This window comes from Alexandromys fortis, unplaced genomic scaffold (genome assembly GCF_014885135.2).
Source record: "Alexandromys fortis isolate MF-2015 unplaced genomic scaffold, M_Fortis_MF-2015_v1.1 scaffold_175, whole genome shotgun sequence".
NCBI lineage: Eukaryota > Metazoa > Chordata > Mammalia > Rodentia > Cricetidae > Alexandromys > Alexandromys fortis.
The window spans coordinates 190,691-209,093 of NW_026068065.1; the positions used below are offsets into that span (position 1 = coordinate 190,691).

The window sequence follows — 18,403 nt, forward strand, 5'->3', positions numbered from 1 at the left end:
CAATAGTGCCCTTTTGTCGATTGCGTTGGGTCCAGGGTTACTCAGTCTAGGGGTTTGTAACCCACCCTGCAATCGGTTACTCCAGGGTCTCAGAGTGGCGCTACCTGGAAGGGAATGAGCTAAGACAGAAGAAGGAGGCCAAGCAGATTTGTCAAAGCCTCCGTTTATTAGGGACGGGTTACAGTTTATATATGGTAAGGAATGGGGGGCAGGGTACGGGATCTCGCAGGCCGCGTGGTTCCGGTCACGTAGCTCGGACAGGTAGGCCAAGAGTCACAAGTTGCCACACCTAGTTCCCTGGATAGCTGGAATGTGAGGAGGATTCTGCTAACAGATAAGTTAATTGGGTGTGGGGCTCTCTGCAGACCAACTAGGGTGATGGTTCCTGTAATGATTGGGGGGAAATGGCTCCTGACACCCTTTGGGGTCACTCCAGATCCAAACTGGAACGTGGCCTTTCCCCTTCTTTAAGTCCTCATTCTTCACAAGAAAGTATTAGGTGTTTCATGAGCACCTCATTTGGTTCTTAAAACACCCACAGAACAAGTATTTCAGAACCAGGAGTTTGGAAATTATCAGAGGAGACTATCACTACAGTGAGGCTAGTTCCTGCCATGACTTCATTATATACCGGACTCTGCCTTTTGCTAGGGTGGAGGGTAAGAGGTCTCTAGAAGGTGATGATGTCTGTGTTTGTCTGACTGGTAAATGTGTATTTGGTGCTTATTGGCACCAAGCACTGATAAAAGACTGGGGACCTAGAGACTAAACAAGACTACATTCCTATCCTCATAGGACTCACATACTGTAAGGAAAGACAGATAAACCAAAAGGAGTCCCTACAAATAATGCCATACCTACCACCAGGGCCATACCAGCTGCTGCTGAGGACTATGTCTGGGTCCATGGCCCTACCATAGCCAGGATCTGAGTTGATGTCCGTGATTCCTGATACCATCAAAGGCCATGCTGATGCCAGGGGTCTAGGCTGCATCCTGTGGCCATGTTGGTGTCCAAGGACACCATTAGAGTCATGGTGCCATCTGGGTCCCTACTGCTGCCAGGGTATATGTCAACTGTCCCTGGCTCCTGACATCAATGAAGGCAATGCCAATACCAGGGGGTCTGGGCTGCCACATAGGGCCATGCTGGTATCCAAAGGCTTCAATGCCATGGGGCACATGCCAATCTGAGTGGCCTGTGCTATTCCCTGGGGCCATGTTATCATCTAAGCCCAAGCTGCTAGTGAAGACTATGTCCGGGTCCATGGCGTATTCTAGTATATATTAATTGGAAACATAAACATTTTATAAAAATAAATCCACTCTTTTCTGCCACATTAAAAATGTGTTTAAACTGGCTCTAATTTAGGAGATCTCAAGGTCCCTGGGCTTCTCAGAGGCAGCCTGAAGCCACAGTGCAGTGGCCGAAGGAGCTTGTCCATTTCCCTGTATGACTGCCCCCTCCCTCCACCTCCTCCTGGCACTCAGTCCCAGTCCAGTGTGAGTAGAGTAGGCTAGGCTGGTCTTTCTGCTGTGGCTCACTCTGCTCACAGTGTATCCTGGTCTCCCTCTTGTTGTTAGAAGTGGATGCTGGGCTGTTCCTTGTTCCCTACCGCTGAGATTCAGAGACTCTGTGAGTCCTTACAGTTTCCTAAGTACTCTTGGTCTTTGGCACGAGTTGTTGTCCCGACCGTTCTTTTTTAAAGTGTATAAAGATTACATTTTAGTTTGAGCCGATATCAAGAAGACTAGGCTGACTACTTTGTAATGAGCACATTTCCCTTTCCCAGTTTGGCTAAACCTTAATTAAAAACTCACTGGTTAGTCATTTAATTATGTAGTCAGGACACATGCACAGGTTAAGAAATACTTGGGCCAGGCAGTGATGGCACACGTCTTTAATCCCAGCACTCGGATGGCAGAGGCAGGCGGATCTCTGGGAGTTCAAGACCAGCTTGGTCTATAAGAGCTAGTTCCAGGACAGGCTCCAAAGCTGCAGAGAAACCCTGTCTCAGAAAAAAAGAAAAGAAAAGAAATACTTGGGCTATAAATGTCCAATTCCTGTGTCTCCTTTAACCATACTTTGTACACAAGGGGTAAAAAAAAAATCACCAAATTAGGATTGCGTATCTCCATTGTAACACAAATTAATTCAGCCTGACAGTTATCTTTGTGAGAAAAAGAAAATATTGGCAAGACTGTTCAGTTTACATTAAAGGAGGCATACTGAGTTATCTGGCACCTCTAATAAGGTACATATTTTGGGGTCCTGGCCCAGGAAACACATTGACTTGGATAACTGAAGAAGTGAATGAAAGGCTGTTACATAGTGTGGGTGGGGTTGGAAACCAAGGACGTTCCAAGATGATTAAGCCCCAGAGTTCTTCAGCCACATGGCCTCTTCCAGGTGTCTGTGTCTAAGTCTGCATTTCCTTTCCTTTCTTTTCTGTTTTTTTCTTCCTTCCTCCCTCTTTCCCTTTCACTTCTTTCCTCCTTGCCTTCATCTTCTTTTCCTTTTTCTTTTTTGTGGTTTTAATGTTTTGAGACTGGGTCCCACTGTCCAGAACTCACGATTCTCCTGCGTCAGCCTTGAGAGTGTATTACAGTGGACCACCACATCTCCTGCATTTCTTTCCTGAGTTATTCACCCCTCAGCTCCACCAAACCTAGGGAACGCTCAGCTGACACTATGGGGGCCTGGAAGGCAAGAGGAGGAAGCCATGGTCTAAGCCAGCATATTCAACTTGGGGCCTAACGAGGAGGGAAGGAGAGGGGAAAATAATGCCTTTGGCCCATTTCAGTCTTTCCTGCCAGTGCCTCCCACTGGTTGAACCTAATCAAAGCTAAAGGGCCAGGGTTTCAGTGTCTATATTCCATTATGGCTGGGGTGAGGATCACACACAAGGGCAGAGTGGAGTGAGGCAGAAGACATATCCGGAACACACTTTATACTGCTAAGAGTCCTAAAGCAGAACTCCACCCCAAGAGTGGCCTGGCCTGCTAGCTACTCCATCCCTGCTACTGACTGCACAGCCAGGCCTTAGGGACAGGCAAGGCACATGGTAGGATTCCTGCTGTGCAGCCAGCACAGTGGTACAATGAGCTAGCTGTTCTGCGTCATATCGCACAGCAAGTCTGATCTCCAACAATGGCTTGTGATGCCAAAAAGGAAAAGTATGGAGCCAACGTTTAGAAGAGCTGAATTGTAGGGTAAAGGGGAACTTATGGCATAAAGTAGACGATAAATCATTGTTAGTGACACCAGTAAGAAAATTATTTCATAATTCAAAGACTCCTCTTTTATTGATCAAGTATCAGTGACATATGTCCATGCCCATAATTCAGCACTTCATTGTCCGAGATAGGAGGACTCCAAAGGTTTGAAGCCAGCATGGACTATATATATAGTGAGTTCCAAGCTAGCCTAGGTTCAAGAATGAGATTCTGTCTCAAAAACAAAAGTTTCAACAGCTTTAAACTGTGTCAGTGGCTTCAAATAATCAGATTTCACTCTAGCTCTGTAAAATAAATAGATAAATAAATGATCTAAGTCAGCTGAGGTAGCAAACACCTATCATCCCAATCCTTGGGATATGGAGGCAGGAGGATCAGAAGCTTAAGGAACTGTTTCTTGTCACTCGCTCTCCACCTTCTGCTCCCTAGCCCTGTTCTTGGTTCTACTACACTTCCTTTTAAGGTTCTATGACTGGCACTTTAAAGATAATCGGCAGGGTCTTATTTACCCAAGGCTGGCCTCAGACTCCAGGCCTAATCAAGGATAACCTTGAGTTCCCGAGCATCCTGCCCTCTATTTCTGCAGTGCTGGGGTAACCAGCTGGAGGCCCTGTGTCTACTTTATATGACAGTGCCGGGGATGGATCCAGGGTTTCACGCATGCTGGGTGAGCTGAGTAACTTCCCTAGGTGTTTCTTACTTCTACTGAAGAAATTTTCTAACTTTTTTTTCTTTGCTTTTGATAATTGAAGACTAAATAAAGTATCTTAAACCTCTGTTTTGGAGGACAGTATAGCTCAGAGGCCCAGACCTATACAGGGCCTTGGATTCAATTCTAGTGGGGCAAAATAAATGAACATTTTTAACATCTCTATTTTTTAAACCTTATGGTAAAGCTTTAGATAGATAGATGGTAGATGATCAATAGATAGATAGATAGGTAGATAGATAGATAGATAGATAGATAGATAGATAGATATAATCTATACAGAAAAAAAGTCCTTCATTAGAACAAATACCAAGCCCCAAAGCATAGGCTCTGAGAACATTGAACCTGGGAATATCCAGCCCCTGGGCACCCCAGAACCACCCCTAGGTCCACAGAAAAGGAGAGTTGAGGTAAGCATACTCCAAGGGAGCACGAAGCATCCTGGTAGGACCCAGAACATTCTTTGCAAACATTCTTTTTCCTAGCAGGGCTAAGGGACTAGGTGCAGGGTCTGTGCCCACCTACTTTAGATTTAAGACTCTAAACCCTAAAGTTCACTCTGTCCCCTGGTTTTTGCTTCTTCATCTGTCAATACTCCCCCCATGAGCACTGTACAGAAACAATCTCTGCCTGTAATGAAATGTGTAACTTGATTAAGAAAGGAGGCATTCCTCAAAGACTGAGGAATTTCCTTTAACGGAATGAATGAGTCCTGTGAGCCCTGTTCAGTTGGTCCGGCTCAACTCAGGTGGCTCCTGGAGTCTTTCTAGGGCTAGCCTCTTTCAGGAATTTTGTCTATAAATAAAAAAGGAGCCTCTGAAATGATCTAAGGGCTCCCACACTCCCCATCCAGTAAAATTGTGAACCATACAACTGACACAACCTATGTGTTTCTTACTTCCCAGGAGAAAGTTTTACTTGAAAACAATTTTATTGAGATATAACTTACATATAACAAGGTCGGACAAACTCATCTTTGTTTGTTTGTTTGTTTGTTTGTTTATTTTGAGGTGTGGCTTCATGTAGGTGACCTTGAACTTCCGATTCTCTTGCTTTCTTCTCAGGTGCTGAGATTACGCATGCACGAGCGCACTATGTATTCATTCCATCACACCAGGCTTGTTTTCTTTTAAAGATTTATTTATTTATTATGTATACAACATTCTGCCTCAGTATGCCTGTGTGCCAGAAGAGGGCACCAGATCTCACTGTAGATGGCAGTGAGCCACCATGTGGTTGCTGGGAATTGAACTCGGGACCTCTGCAAGAGCTCTTAACCAACTGAGCCATCTCTCCAGTTCCGACTTGTTTTCTTTTAAAGAACTAGAGTCTTGCTATATTGCTCAGGTTGGCCATAAACTTGGTACCAAGGTACCAAGAAATCCTCTTTTCTGGTGTGGTGGTGCATGCCTTTGGGAGGCAGAAGCACGCAGATCTCCCTGCATTTGAGGCTAGCCTTGTCTACATAGTGAGTTTCAGGACAACCAGAGCTTCATAGTGAGATCCTGTCTCAACAAACAAAACAACAACAAAAAGAAAAAGAAATCCTCTTGCTTCATTCTCCTCAATAGCTTGGCAACTTGTGCTTGTCCCTGTGCCCAGTCTACCCATTTTAAAGGTGCACTTTGATGAATTTGGAAAGCTATGTACACTTGTGTAACCATCACCACAAACAAGGCAGAGGACCTTTCTGACTACCAGATTTTCTGGTGACAGAACTGGGGATGAACATAAAGCCTCAGGTGTGCTAGGCCAGCAGGCTACTTCCTCACCTCCAGTCAGCATAATGCTTTCTTGAATTATCCACATTCTTGCATGTCAAAGGTTTGTCTCTTTTTATCCTTGGGAGCCAGTCTGTCGCATAGATTACCACAATTTGTTTATCCGTTCACCAGTTGAACACTTAAAGTGTTTCCAGTTTGGGCTCTTCTGGATGAGCTGTTATCAAAATGCTAGTATAAACAAACTAAAACTATGAAATTCTCGAAAATTCGATGTCCAACAACTAAAAATTGGGTGCTTCTCTGGGGTGTCAGAGAACAAACAGTTGATGATCAAGTTGAAGAACAAGTAACCGACCTTATAAAAAGCAACTATAACTAAGATTGAAGGTTGGGGAGGGGACACTTAGACTAAATAAAGAGGGCTGCTGATCAGGCACCTTTACAGCATGGGAAACAGGGATTACAACATCACTGCTAGGACAGAATGATACATACACTAGTTGTTTCATTTTGACAGGGACTGGAATTGAGCCAAAAGACTCAAGCCTTTTTTCCTGTCTACTTTTTGATGGCCTGTCCAGGCACGGAAACAAAGGGCTCTATTTTCAGAGTCAGAAGAACTTTCCCGTTGTGCAGCTTTGGACTGGGGTACATAATCTTGGCACATGTGGTGTGTGTGTGTGTGTGTGTGTGTGTGTGTGTGTGTGTGTACTTTAAGAGCTGTTGGAAAGATAAGTGTGTATATTATTCTGTAAGTGTCTAGTACCTAAGCAGGAATCAGCAGATATTATACTTAGAAATCATGTTAAAAAAATGTTTCTTCAGGAAGCCAGGATGCTTTAGACTAGTTTTTAAACCACAACCATTTCTTCCTCCATTATTTTCATAAGCATCGAAGAACTGAATTAGGCCAAATCTGAGTAGATTTTAGAAGCATATCCCATCAGTCCCAAGGAGCTCTGGGTGGCTTCTTCTTTTATCTATGTCCACTCTCTAGTGAACCTGTCTGATCTCCTCGGTGCTTACCCTGGAGCCCAGACTGCGGATCTTGGGTCCTTTGTAACCTGGGGGTTTTTATCTGGGACTTCTCGGATCCACGGGTTCCCTCTGCGCATGTGTGTGCTCAGTGATAGACTAGAAGGGGTATTCGTTGGAACTGGAGGGTATGGGTTTGAATTCTGACTTTATCGCCCCTGCCCCGGGACGCTGTGTTTTGGTCCCAGCCTTTAGACATCTTTTCCCCATCTACTGTAGGTAACATTACCTCACTAGGCTGCAACCGGGTTACAGGATGTAATGCTGCCAAACTGTCTCAACAGATGCGTGCTGACTCTTGATCGCGTGCACTTATTAACCAGGCTTTTTATATTTCACACAATTCCTGAACTCCCTTGGCTACTTTTGTAGTTCAGATGAAAGGATCTACCTTGAATGCCCAAGGAATCCCTTAGGTGGAGAATCAGTACCTTTCTGGAAAGAAGGGCGGGGCTATTTTCTGACTCCTCAGGGCTTAGGCTCTCACCTGGGTTTTGAGTTCAAGGGGCTTTCCTTAGGTAGGGGGTTTGGGTTTGTTGGGCTGATCCCGCAAGCAAGCTGTGGCTCTCGGGTCCCTCCCCTTACCACCACCTCCTCCTCAACCACCTCTCCCGGTCTCGGGCCCTTTTGGGGGTAGGGTGCGTCCTTACTGCTTTTATTGATTTATAACTCCCGGTGCCAGTTGTAGCCCCCCCCCCCCCCGACTGTGTCAGCTAGGCTGACTTTCCACTGTCTTCCCTCCGTGGGAGGTGCCCGCGGTCAGTCCCTCCCCCTCAGTCCCGGGCACAGACTCCCAGATGAAGCCTGGGGGGTGAGCTGGGAAGAGGCGGGGCAGTGCCCTGCCGCCTGCTCGGTTTGAATGCAGGCACGCGGGCCCCATTGGGTGAGCGCATCCCTAACGGGCGGGGCCAGGTGCAGTATTCCTGCAACCTGGTGTTTCCTTTTGTTCTCCCCGCCCCAGGCCACAGTAGGTTTTCCTTGAGCCGCTCCAATTCACCCCCTCCCAGGTGCTGTTTCTGTAAACATTCTCCTTAAGATATTTGGGGGCAAACTGCGGGCCCCGAAGTCATGCCTGGTTGCTTTAAATTTGCATTTTTATTAAGGAAGGAGATAAAAAGCAGAAACCAGTGAGAACTGGGAATTGTTTTACTCTATACATGTGATATTTGAGATTTTCTAATTAAAAACACTTGTAACGAAATACTATTGTAAGTAATGTAGCTTTGAAAATGCATTTAGGAAAAAGAAATTAAGGGCTGGAGATGGCTCACCCGTTAAAGGCTAGGCTCATAACCAAAAATACAAGAAAATGAAATTTAGCTATGCTAAATTTAGCCATGTGGTGGTGCTTGCATGCCTTTAACCCCAGCATTCAGCAGGCAAAAGCAGGCGGGTCTTTGTGAGTTCAAGGCCAGTCTGGTTTATAGGAGTTACAGGACAGCCAGAGTTACACAGTGAGACCCTATATATATTTTGTCGGAACATAATAAAGACCAGACAGCCACGCCTGGCTTTACCTTTTCAATTACACCTGGTCCATTGCCAAGCTGGTTCCCAGCAGTTTTGTAACATACCAAAAGGGAACAAAACAGATTTTCATGGTTTCTCTCCCTGTCTTATTTTGTTTTCCAGTCCAGAGCACAACCACCAGAAGACACAAGAAGGAAGCCAGTATTGGGGAAACTTGGCACTCTTTTTACCGCTGGAAGGAGAAGGAACACCAGGAACGGGTTAGAGAGTCCCACCAACTCAAATACCAAATCGGCCCCTTCTAAACTCCCTGAAACAGAGAGTGACAAAAATAAGGCTCAGGGCAGCCAACCAAAGCCAACCAACGCGGGCTCCGGACAGGAGGCAGAGAGCTGTGATCAGACAACCCCCTGCGATGCCGAACTGACACCTTGATCCCACAGCAGTGTAGGGGTTGTGCACCAGTGCCACGACAGTGATTCAGCCCAATTAGAACCTCTGCAGGCAGAGGGAGAGACTTTTCCAAATGCCACCACCGCTGCCAAGGAGTTGCATTCCTCACCGGGGAATTGCTCCGGGCAGGAGAGCGCAGAGACGCTTGCCGGCAGTCCGGGGGAGGACGCGTTGCCAGGCGCTGCTGGCCTCCAACCAGAGACAGCGAGGGGTGTGTCGGGGTCGCCGCCTGAGGAGCGCCTCATGGGAGGACTAGGAGAGGCCCCCGACGGAGCCCCCGGCGTGGGTGCCGAAGCGGGCTCTCTGGGGGCCACCGGGGAAGCAGTTGTGCCAGGTGAGCCTCCCTCTGTGGGTGCAGAGACCAGCCGTCCAGCCCGTTCCGTCGACCGCGCGCATCCCGCCAAAGTGCTAACTTTAGACATCTACTTGAGCAAGACTGAGGTAGCGCAGGTGGACGAGCGGGTCCCTGTAGCTCCGGGGACAGACGATTGCGACGATTCGGACGACATGGAGAGGAGGTCAAGCGGCCGCCGGTCAGGCAGACGGAGGAAGTCGCAGAAATCCACGGACTCCCCGGGCGCGGACACCGTGGCGACCGAGAGCACGGCCAAGGACGACGCGGTGTTCGACGACGAGGTGGCGCCAGACGCGGCCGCTGAGAACGGCTCAGCGGAAAAGAAAGTGAAATCCGCACACGCGACTCCCGACGCGGGCGCAGTCTCGGCCGCCAGCCCGGAGCCCAAGCCCAGCGCCGGCCCCCGGGGACAGCTTCGAGGTGAGCCGGACCGCGGCAAGCAACTGCCGCCCGCCTCGTCGCCCACCAAGCGGAGGGGTCGCAGCCGCGTTCCCGAGGCGGTGCCCAGCCCCGGACCGCGCGCTCCGGCCAAGGAGTCTCCACCCAAGAGGTCACCAGCCGCGGCGGACGGCGGGGAGGAGGCGGGCCGTGTCGTCCCGCGCGAGCTCACAGTCAGAAGCAGCTCCCTGCTGCCCGAGATCAGGCCGGAGCACAAGAGGGGCCCATTGCCCCACCACTTCGACGGCCGGGGCGACGGGGGACGCAGCCGAGAGTCGGGCAGGGGATCAGGAGCATCCGACGCCGACAGCCTGAAGCCCAGGAACCATTTCGGTGTGGGCAGGTCGACTGTGACCACTAAAGTGACCCTGTAAGTAGCTGCGGAGTCATTCTGGGCAGGTGGCTGCTCATGGTTGTATGGCTGGCTGTTGACTTTTTTTTTTCTGTTGAAAACTTCAAAGAGAGAAGGAGCTGTTTGCAGAGCTAAGGTTTAGAGTATGACACATTTGGCAGCCTCCACGGTTAATTCCTGCCATAATATAAGATCTAAAATCAATGCAAAAATAAGATATGCCTCGAGGCACAGTGCTTACATAAATAATAGCGATAAGAATTAACGGCTTGATTTAGCTAATTATATTCTTTATCCAAAGTGTCCAGGGGTATTTCAGGGTAGTCACGGGAAGCCAGCAGTATTTTGAGTTGTGATCCAGTGGCTTTTACATGGGAGACTTAAAGAGAACTTAATGAAGTTAGTACATTGTTGTCCAAAGTAAGTCTAGAGGAAGTCTCTAATAATTCCGCCTTCTATGATCTAGGGAGCCTGTTGGTATTTTTGCTGCTGGGCTGGAAATAATATCAGATATTGAGATGATCGCTGTTATCGCTGAAAATTACCAAAGTGAAAGGACGCTAAACAACGGACTGTGTCTGCGCTCTCTTAACAATTTTAGCAAGTACTTATTGAGTGCCCTTTGTGCTGTGTGCTATGGGGGGACATGACTCACACCTGTGATTCAGTCTGTTGCCCTCAACGTGTACGCCCCCCTTGTGGCAGAAAGAAGCGCACAAACCAAATAAAGATGGCCCAAGTGCCTTTTGCGGCCATAATGTTTCTGGAGGTACAGGGCGAGAAGTCACTCATTTGCTGGAGGCACAAGGGCTTGTGCCTTGATGGTAATTGATTTGTGTGGACAGGACAGGGAGGGCTCTCTACAGAACTGATCGTCCCGGCAGGTGAGAATTAGCGAGTGCTCAATGTTCTCCTACGTTGATTCACACATTGATCATAAAGGCTGGTCATTTGCAGCCTTGTTATTTTTTGAACTGAACAGTTTCATTCTGTTTGATTTCTTTAAAGGAGTAAGCTCTGAAATGGGTCTGTTTGGAAGCCGGTGGGGAGAGAGTTGTGCTTAATGAATAACGTTGAACTACCTCACCAGCTGGCAGCCCGGAGACCTTTGACATAATCAGATATTTATTCTGTGATGGTAGCGTCAGGAAAGTAACCAGCGTGAATGATGCCCATTATTTGTGGAAGACCAGTGTGAAATGAACACAGAAACCTGCTAAGCCTTGCTGGGAGAAACCGGGCTGGACGCTCCACCTGTCCTCCAATCAGAAGACAGCAGTGGAAAAACCAGAAAAGTTACCCTGTTGAGGGACTGTAAACAAGCTCAGGAAGGGATCTGGCCGTGGACCTGAGCTAGTTGTCTTTTCTTTCTCCCTGCTGGTTATGGTTTTTTTTTTTTTTTTTACTTCACCGCTCATTTTATTTAGATTTCTTTAGTACAGTGCCTTACACATGATGAACAGGCAAACTATTGAAGTGGAAAATTAAGAGTTTTATCTAGTTCTTTGGCTTGTCAGTCTGACAGGATCTTTCAGCCCCATTAGTCCTGTTATGACTGGATTTTAGGCAACGATATTGACAGACTGTGATTTGGTTCTTTGGTGGTCTCACCCTATAGCCCAGCGTGGCTCCTAGCTCACTATGTAGCCGAGGCTGGCCTGGAACTCAAGGCCATTTTGCTACTTTACTGGATTGCAGATGTGAGCCTGACTTGTGGGGGGTGGGGGGGGACCTTGTCTGATCAAAGAATTAAAAAAAAAAGAAGCTATATCACCTGAAAAATGATGACTGAATCCTGTTAGGAAAAAAAATGGCACTGACATTATTAAAGGAATATGTTTAAAATAGGGAGGTTCTTCCTTTTATAGCATCGCCTGGGCCCTTTGGACTCCCTCTCACGTCATAATGCAGGCATTACAACACAAATTACAGGAGCCTTCCTTTTAATCAGCCCCAACTGGGTTAATTGCAGAGACTCTTGGTAGCCCAACTTAATGGTAGAGAGTGTGAGCTGTAAAGGTGTTTTGATCCTGTGTAAATCTTTAATGAGCAGATATGCTTCCTCCCCTTCAGGGAGCCATGGGCTCACCGGGAGTGAATGCTTTCCCCACACATCCCCGGTGCACTTTGATGTCCACTTCGCTACTCCTGCTGACTGGCCACATTTTCTTTTTTTTTTTTTTTTTTTAATATTCCTGGTATGTCCCCTTTGCTTATTAATTAATTAATACAGCATTCACAAACCCTGTGTCTCTTCTCGTCCCACTGGCTCAGACTTCAATCCTGAAGCCTGCTTTTCTGTTTTTTTTTTGTTTTGTTTTGTTTTTTTTTTTTGAGACAGAGTCTCATTATAGCCCAAGCTGGCCTCTAACTCACCAACTCACTCTGGTTGCCAAGGGTGTTTGTGAACTGATTCTCCTGCCTCCAGATTACAGGCAGGGCAGTGGCCACCAAGTCTGAGCGGACAATAAGAAAGCCTGGATATTTATGGACATAACGGAGAAGGCAGTGCCTACAAGAATTTCTAAACACATTATCAGGCTCAGATTTGTAACCCTGGCTTCTCATTTCATCTCTCTGGCTCAAAAGGCCTCACTTTGCTGGGGCTTTGAGATGTGTGATGCCAGTCTGGAGAGCTTGGGATGTTCTTATTTGATAAACCTGATAAAATTAGCTCATTGAACTCTCACTGCCATACCCCCATACACCCCTCAACCCTCCTCAAGTCCCTTACTGCCTCCACCCCCACCTTCAGTGATAATATGGAAAGCAGCTGAGGGCTTATTCGGGTCGGTCTAGTCTGACCCCTAATGGGGAAGCGAGGTATAATGTGGTGTCAGAGACAAAGCTCCTGCTTCAGAGGGAGGCCCTGTCACTAGCCATGTGACTTCAGGAGAGTCATTTACCTTCTTTGTACCTCAGCTTTCTTGCTTTAGAACAGAACTTACATGTCGTACATGGAGTAAACCAACTTAAGTAACTTGTCAAGTGCCCAGCAAGCAGTGGTTTTCCTTTACTACAGACTGACAAGCCTCTCTGCCTGCCCCGAAGAACGCTTATATGAAAAGGTTGATGAAATGGAAAAATGGGAATGAATTAGACTGAAAGCAGCTGTGGAGAGCCTCCTGGTCCTGGAGCCTCTGTTAGCCCTAACTGTAACCCCTCAAGGGGACATGGAGAGCCTTCTGGTCCTACAGCTTCTTAGCTCTAACTGTAACCCCTCAAGGGGACATGGCGAGCCTTCTGGTCCTACAGCTTGTTAGCCCTAGTGTAACCCCTCAAGGGGACATGGAGAGCCTCCAGTTCCCGTAGCCTCCCTTAGCCTTAACTGTACTCTTTCAAGGGGACGTGGAGAGCCTCCTAGTCCTATAGCTTCTCTTTGCCCTAACTATAACCCCACAAGAGGACTTCCAGAAATTCTCTTAACCGTAAGTTTTGGGTGAAATAAAATTAATCCTGCTTTAAATAATTTAGGTGTTTTGTGTTACCTTTTAAGCTAACAGATACAAAAGAGACAGATACAAAAGAGACGAGGCCAGAGATGTGAAATAATTTGGCTAAGTTTACACGGATGTTAGTGTGAGAGCCAGGACCGGGGCTAGGGCCAACAAATGCCAACAGAACATGTTTTGTTTCTACGAAGGAACACACTGTGTACATTCAAAGGCATTATTTCCAGTAGTAAGTAATTAGACCCAAGAAATGTGAATGAGAGGGGAGACTGCCCAAGAGTAAACCAATTCTGATATAATCATACTATGGGATTTTACATAAACATTAAAAAAACTTTTCAAGGAAAGCATTTCAGGGACCTCTAATTTATGATTGTAACTCATCCTTTTTCTTAGCAAGAGGCCAGCTGCCAAGCCCCGCAAACACAGCAGTTTCTATTCTAATCAAATATTTATGCATCTGAAGCCATCAGGAATGAGGCAGAATGTTGACAGCAGGTTTATGAATGATTTAAAAACACTTTCCAGTTTGGGAGAGACAGCTCAGTTGGTACAAAGTAAGGACCTAAGTCCCCAAGACCCTTGTAAGAGCTGGCCGTGGGAGTGTGTGTCTGCAATCTCAACACTCCTATATCAAGATGGAAGGCGGAGCCAAGAAAATGCCTGGCAGCTCCCAGGCTTGATAGCATGGTGTGTGTGTGTGTGTGTGTGTGTGTGTGTGTGTGTGTGTGTGCGCGCGCGCGCGCGCAGTGGTGAACATCTGGAGGCTCTTACTCAACCAGAGATGTGACACCCATGATTGTCCTCTGATCACACACACACATATATAAAGGTAAAAATATACATATATACTTTACAAATTTCAGATAGTGAACACACATATGTCAGAAAAAATTTAAGGGAATGAATGGTAGAAACAAAATATCCTAAGAGGCGATACTAGATGAATACGTTTTATAATCTACCTTTTATTTAAAGTAGTTTTTTTTTAAACAGTACCTTAGTGGCCTTATAACTTTTTCTTACCTTTTATTTTTAAATTTTTAATTTAATTTCATGTGTATGGGTGTTTTGCCTGCATGTTTACATGTATACAATGCCCACAGAGGCCAGAAGAGGGTCTTAGATTTCCCCTAAAACTGAAGTTTTAGTTGTTTTTGAGTTCCCTTGTGGGTGCTGGGAATCAAACCATCTCTTCTCTCCTCTCCCCAAGCTAGTTTTTAAAAAGATATGAGAAGGTTGGACCGGGTGGCTCGTGCCTATAATCCCACACTTGGGAGGCAGAGGCAGGCTATCTTCAGCCAACAAGTGAGCTCAAGGCCTGCCTGTACCATATAGCACCTTGTACCCCAAAACTAAAGGTGAACAAAACATTACAATAAAGAAAAATGCATAATTGATGTCTGGGAAACTCATCTACATACTTAAAATATGAGAATGCATTAAATATTTAAATTTGTTTTAAAGTTCCTTATACCTTGTAATGTCTCCCAGTTCTAGTGCTAATCATTGTGAATGCATATTAATTAATTGCCAGTCACTATGAATGGTGATTAATACGTGGAAAGTTAATAGTTTCTTAGATATATAATCTCTTCTGTCATAGGCAGCTAAGGTATACCTTAAAAGTGCTTCCTAGTATTTGTAGTATTGTTTAAGAAGTTTTGTGGAAAAGTCGATATTCACCTGGAGGATGCAGACTTTGCAGTCTTTTTTTGTCAGCTGGTTTATATGTCCACTTAACACAGGCTGGCTGCTAACTGTCTTTTTTTTTTTTTTTTTGGTCTCACAGCCCTGCTAGACCCAAACATGTGGAACTGAATCTGAAAACCCCGAAGACTTCTGACAGTTTGGGACATGAGCACAGTTCCTTCAGCCAGCCGGTTCATAAAGGAAACACTGCCAACAAAATCTCCTTATTTGAAAACAAGCGGGCTAACGGTAGCCCCAGACACCCTGACGTCCGTAGCACAAGGAACAATCCTCCCTCTAATAAGACATTTGTTGGGAGGGCTAAGCTAAACTTAGCCAAGAAAGCCAGAGAAATGGAGCAACCTGAAAAGAAAGCCTTACCAACCAGCCACCAGAATGGCCTGGTGGCCAAGGAGTCACCCACAGACACCAACGGCACGCAAGTCCCTAGCCCTAGAGAAGAGATTCTTCCAGCCTCCATAGGTGGGGGAGGAGAGCCCACAGAGAATCAGGTCCTCTGCCCTGAGCCTGATCAAAGTGATAAGGCAGATGTGCAGTCAGATGTTGCCTGTCCTTCTCAGCCAGTGCCCACTGCCCTGGTTCCTGTGAAGGATACTGAACTCTCAGGAGAGCTCCACTCAGAGGCTGCTGACAGCAAAACCCTTGTTCTTGACAACGTATGTAATACTACACAGGACATCCCTGCTGTTCTTAATGCCACAGAGTACCCCCCAAAGCCACAGGGTGCATTTTCTGACTCACAGCCCACATCTGACTCATCTAGGGAGTTTTCTGTCCTGCCTTCTGCTCCCCTTCCTGAGAACACTGTCCAAGATGGCTGTGTTCAGGTCCCCATCCGCACTATCCCATGCACTGATCTAAAAGTATCCGAAAACTCTAACGGTTGTGATTTGTCTCACACTGAGAAAACACCCGTCTCCAAACTTGGAGAGGGAGAAGCCAGCCCCACCTCATCACAAGAGCACAGCCCAGAAACCGTGGGCAATGAGTGTCCATCCAAGGTCCTCGTCCAGGTCCGGTCATTTGTACTTCCTGTGGAGAGCCCTCAGGATGTGAGCGCTCAGGTCATCTCAGAAAGCTCTGAAGTTAGAGAGGTGCAGTTGCCGAGTTGTCACAATAACAAGCTTGAAGTCGTTTCTGTGGCCCCTTGCGCTCCCCAGCAAGAGGATGGACCTGGCACGTCACCTGAGCACACCCACTGCAGAGAGGAGCATGTGGCACAGTCTCGCCCACACATCACACAGCCAGAACCTGTCCAGACTCAGAGTCAGAGCAGAGGGACAGCCCCGACAGCCGAGTTCAGCTCCACTCTCTCTCCTAGCAGCAAAAGTCACTCAGAAAGTCCCCAAAGGCCAGGACAAAATGTTACCAGCCAGAATACCCCTACCAGTCTTTTAAACACTTCTGCTACTAGTGATGATAGTGTCTTTGATTCTTCCTCTGATATGGAAAAATTCACAGAAATTATTAAGAATATGGAGAGCACAGTATGTGTGCCCCAGAAGAAAAAGAAGGCCAGGATCCCAAACTCTCCAGCCCCTCACTTCGCCATGCCTCCAATTCATGAGGACAGTTTGGAAAAGGTGTTTGATCCCAACGTGTTTACTATCGGCTTGGGGAAGAAGAAGGAGAGCCAGGCAGAAATGTCACCCGCTTTGCATTTGATGCAGAACCACGATCCCATGTCCAAACTGAGAGCGAAGCGTGCATCCACAGAGCAGAGTGTCCTCTTCAAGTCCTTGCATGCTAACACTAATGGGAAGAGTGAGCCTCAGATAACTTCAGACATGAACGACAAAGAGAACAGGGACATCACCAACGGTGGAATTAAGAGGTCAAGGCTAGAAAAAAGCACCCTTTTCTCAAGCATGCTTTCTTCTCTGCCTCAAGACAAAATCTTTTCTCCCTCTGTGACGTCAGTCAACACAATGACCACATCTTTTAGCACTTCCCAGAACAGATCTGCATCTCAGGCTTCAGTGGTAGAGCCCAGGAAGGAGGGTGACCCGCCCTGTGGCTCAGACAAAGAGCAACCACATCTTACACCCCTCAGCTCCTTAAAGGTCTTCAATTTCAACTCAGCAAATACATCTCATCCGAGTTTGAAAAGTCCAGGCCATATGGAAAAGAACTTGCAGAAAGAGGAGATCAAGGAAGACCTGAGTTCTCGGAGCACCCTACCCTTGCCAGAGTACAGACACTCTGACTTACCCAAACTGAAGAACACTGATGAGGCGGAAAAGACTAACCTCGTTGAAAGTGTTCTCAAGTCCAATGTGCAAAACATCGGTGCCACTGACACGGACTTCTTGGGCCTTTACAAAGCCAGCCGCTATGACCCAGGCCTTTCTTTTTCTGCCATGTCGTCAGCAGATCCTCTGGTAAGTAGCAGCTGTGATCTAGTTGCAGTATTTCTAAACCTAGGAGGCAGTGAGGGGCTCAGGCTGGCTTTTACAGCTGGATGTGTGCAATAGCTTCCTATTTGTTCACCATGTACTTTTGTTTCATTTGACTTGCTTGTTGTTGGTGTTGTTTTGTTTTTGAGACAGGGTTCCTTGGAACTAGCTCTGTAGACCAGGCTGGCCATGAACTCAGATATCCACCTGCTTCTGCCTCCCAGTGCTGGGATTAGAGGAGCGTTTCACTACTACCCGGCTTTTTTTTTTTTTTCTTCTTTCTTTTTTTTCACCAAGTGCTTTTAAATCTGTGTACAAAGAACTCTGAGGTGCTACAAAAAGCAGACACCAGGACACCCCCAGCCCAAGACATCTGTGGTCCAGCTGGGAGAATAAGTTACGTGTTTCAAGGCATTTGCAAATGTCTACGTTGTACTGTGAGAAGTATAGAATAGCTGCTTTGAGAGTTCAGAGACCTAGGAGACCCGTTTTCTTCTCCGTTAAAGCACGCAGGGCTGTATTTAGAATCTGGAAGATGTGTGAAACAACTTCCTCTATTTGCAGGGGCCCCACCCAGCCAGAGGACGTCCCCTACTCCTTCCTCCTGCTGGCTGTGAGGTTTCACTCCTTCCTCCATAAACGGCAGGGCTTATCCTGCTTAGTTGGGAAAGTACCTTAATGGGACCTCAAGATTAGTGCATAAAGTTTGGTTTGCATGGGTCCTTCCCCACCCCATGAAACAGAAATTACAACTTCACTGTCTTCCTCTCCGATCTGGCTCATTTCTCTCTGCTGGTGTCTGAGACTGAATTAAGAGCCTTTTGTGCCTTGCATTGCTGCTTCTGAACCGCTCAGCAGCCCAGGAGTTGTTTTCCTTTTTTTTTTTTAAATATTTATTTATTTATTAATTATGTATACAATATTCTGTCTGTATGTCTGCAGGCCAGAAGTGGGCACCAGATCTCATTACAGATGGTTGTGAGCCACCATGTGGTTGCTGGGAATTGAACTCAGGACCTTTGGAAGAGCAGGCAATGCTCTTAACCACTGAGCCAACTCTCCAGCCCCCC

General features: G+C 46.8%; 1 protein-coding gene across 1 annotated transcript in view; it reads left to right on the plus strand.

Annotated features, from left to right (window-relative positions):
* The first annotated feature begins 7,838 nt into the window (after window positions 1–7,838).
* The window catches only part of Crybg1 (crystallin beta-gamma domain containing 1), a 68,215-nt gene continuing 57,650 nt past the window's right edge, over window positions 7,839–18,403 (plus strand). The window contains exons 1-2 of the mRNA XM_050120508.1: window positions 7,839–9,790; window positions 15,017–17,318. Coding sequence (XP_049976465.1) covers window positions 8,871–9,790; window positions 15,017–17,318 — 3,222 coding nt within the window. The 5' untranslated portion in view covers window positions 7,839–8,870. The remainder of the gene's footprint in view (window positions 9,791–15,016; window positions 17,319–18,403) is intronic.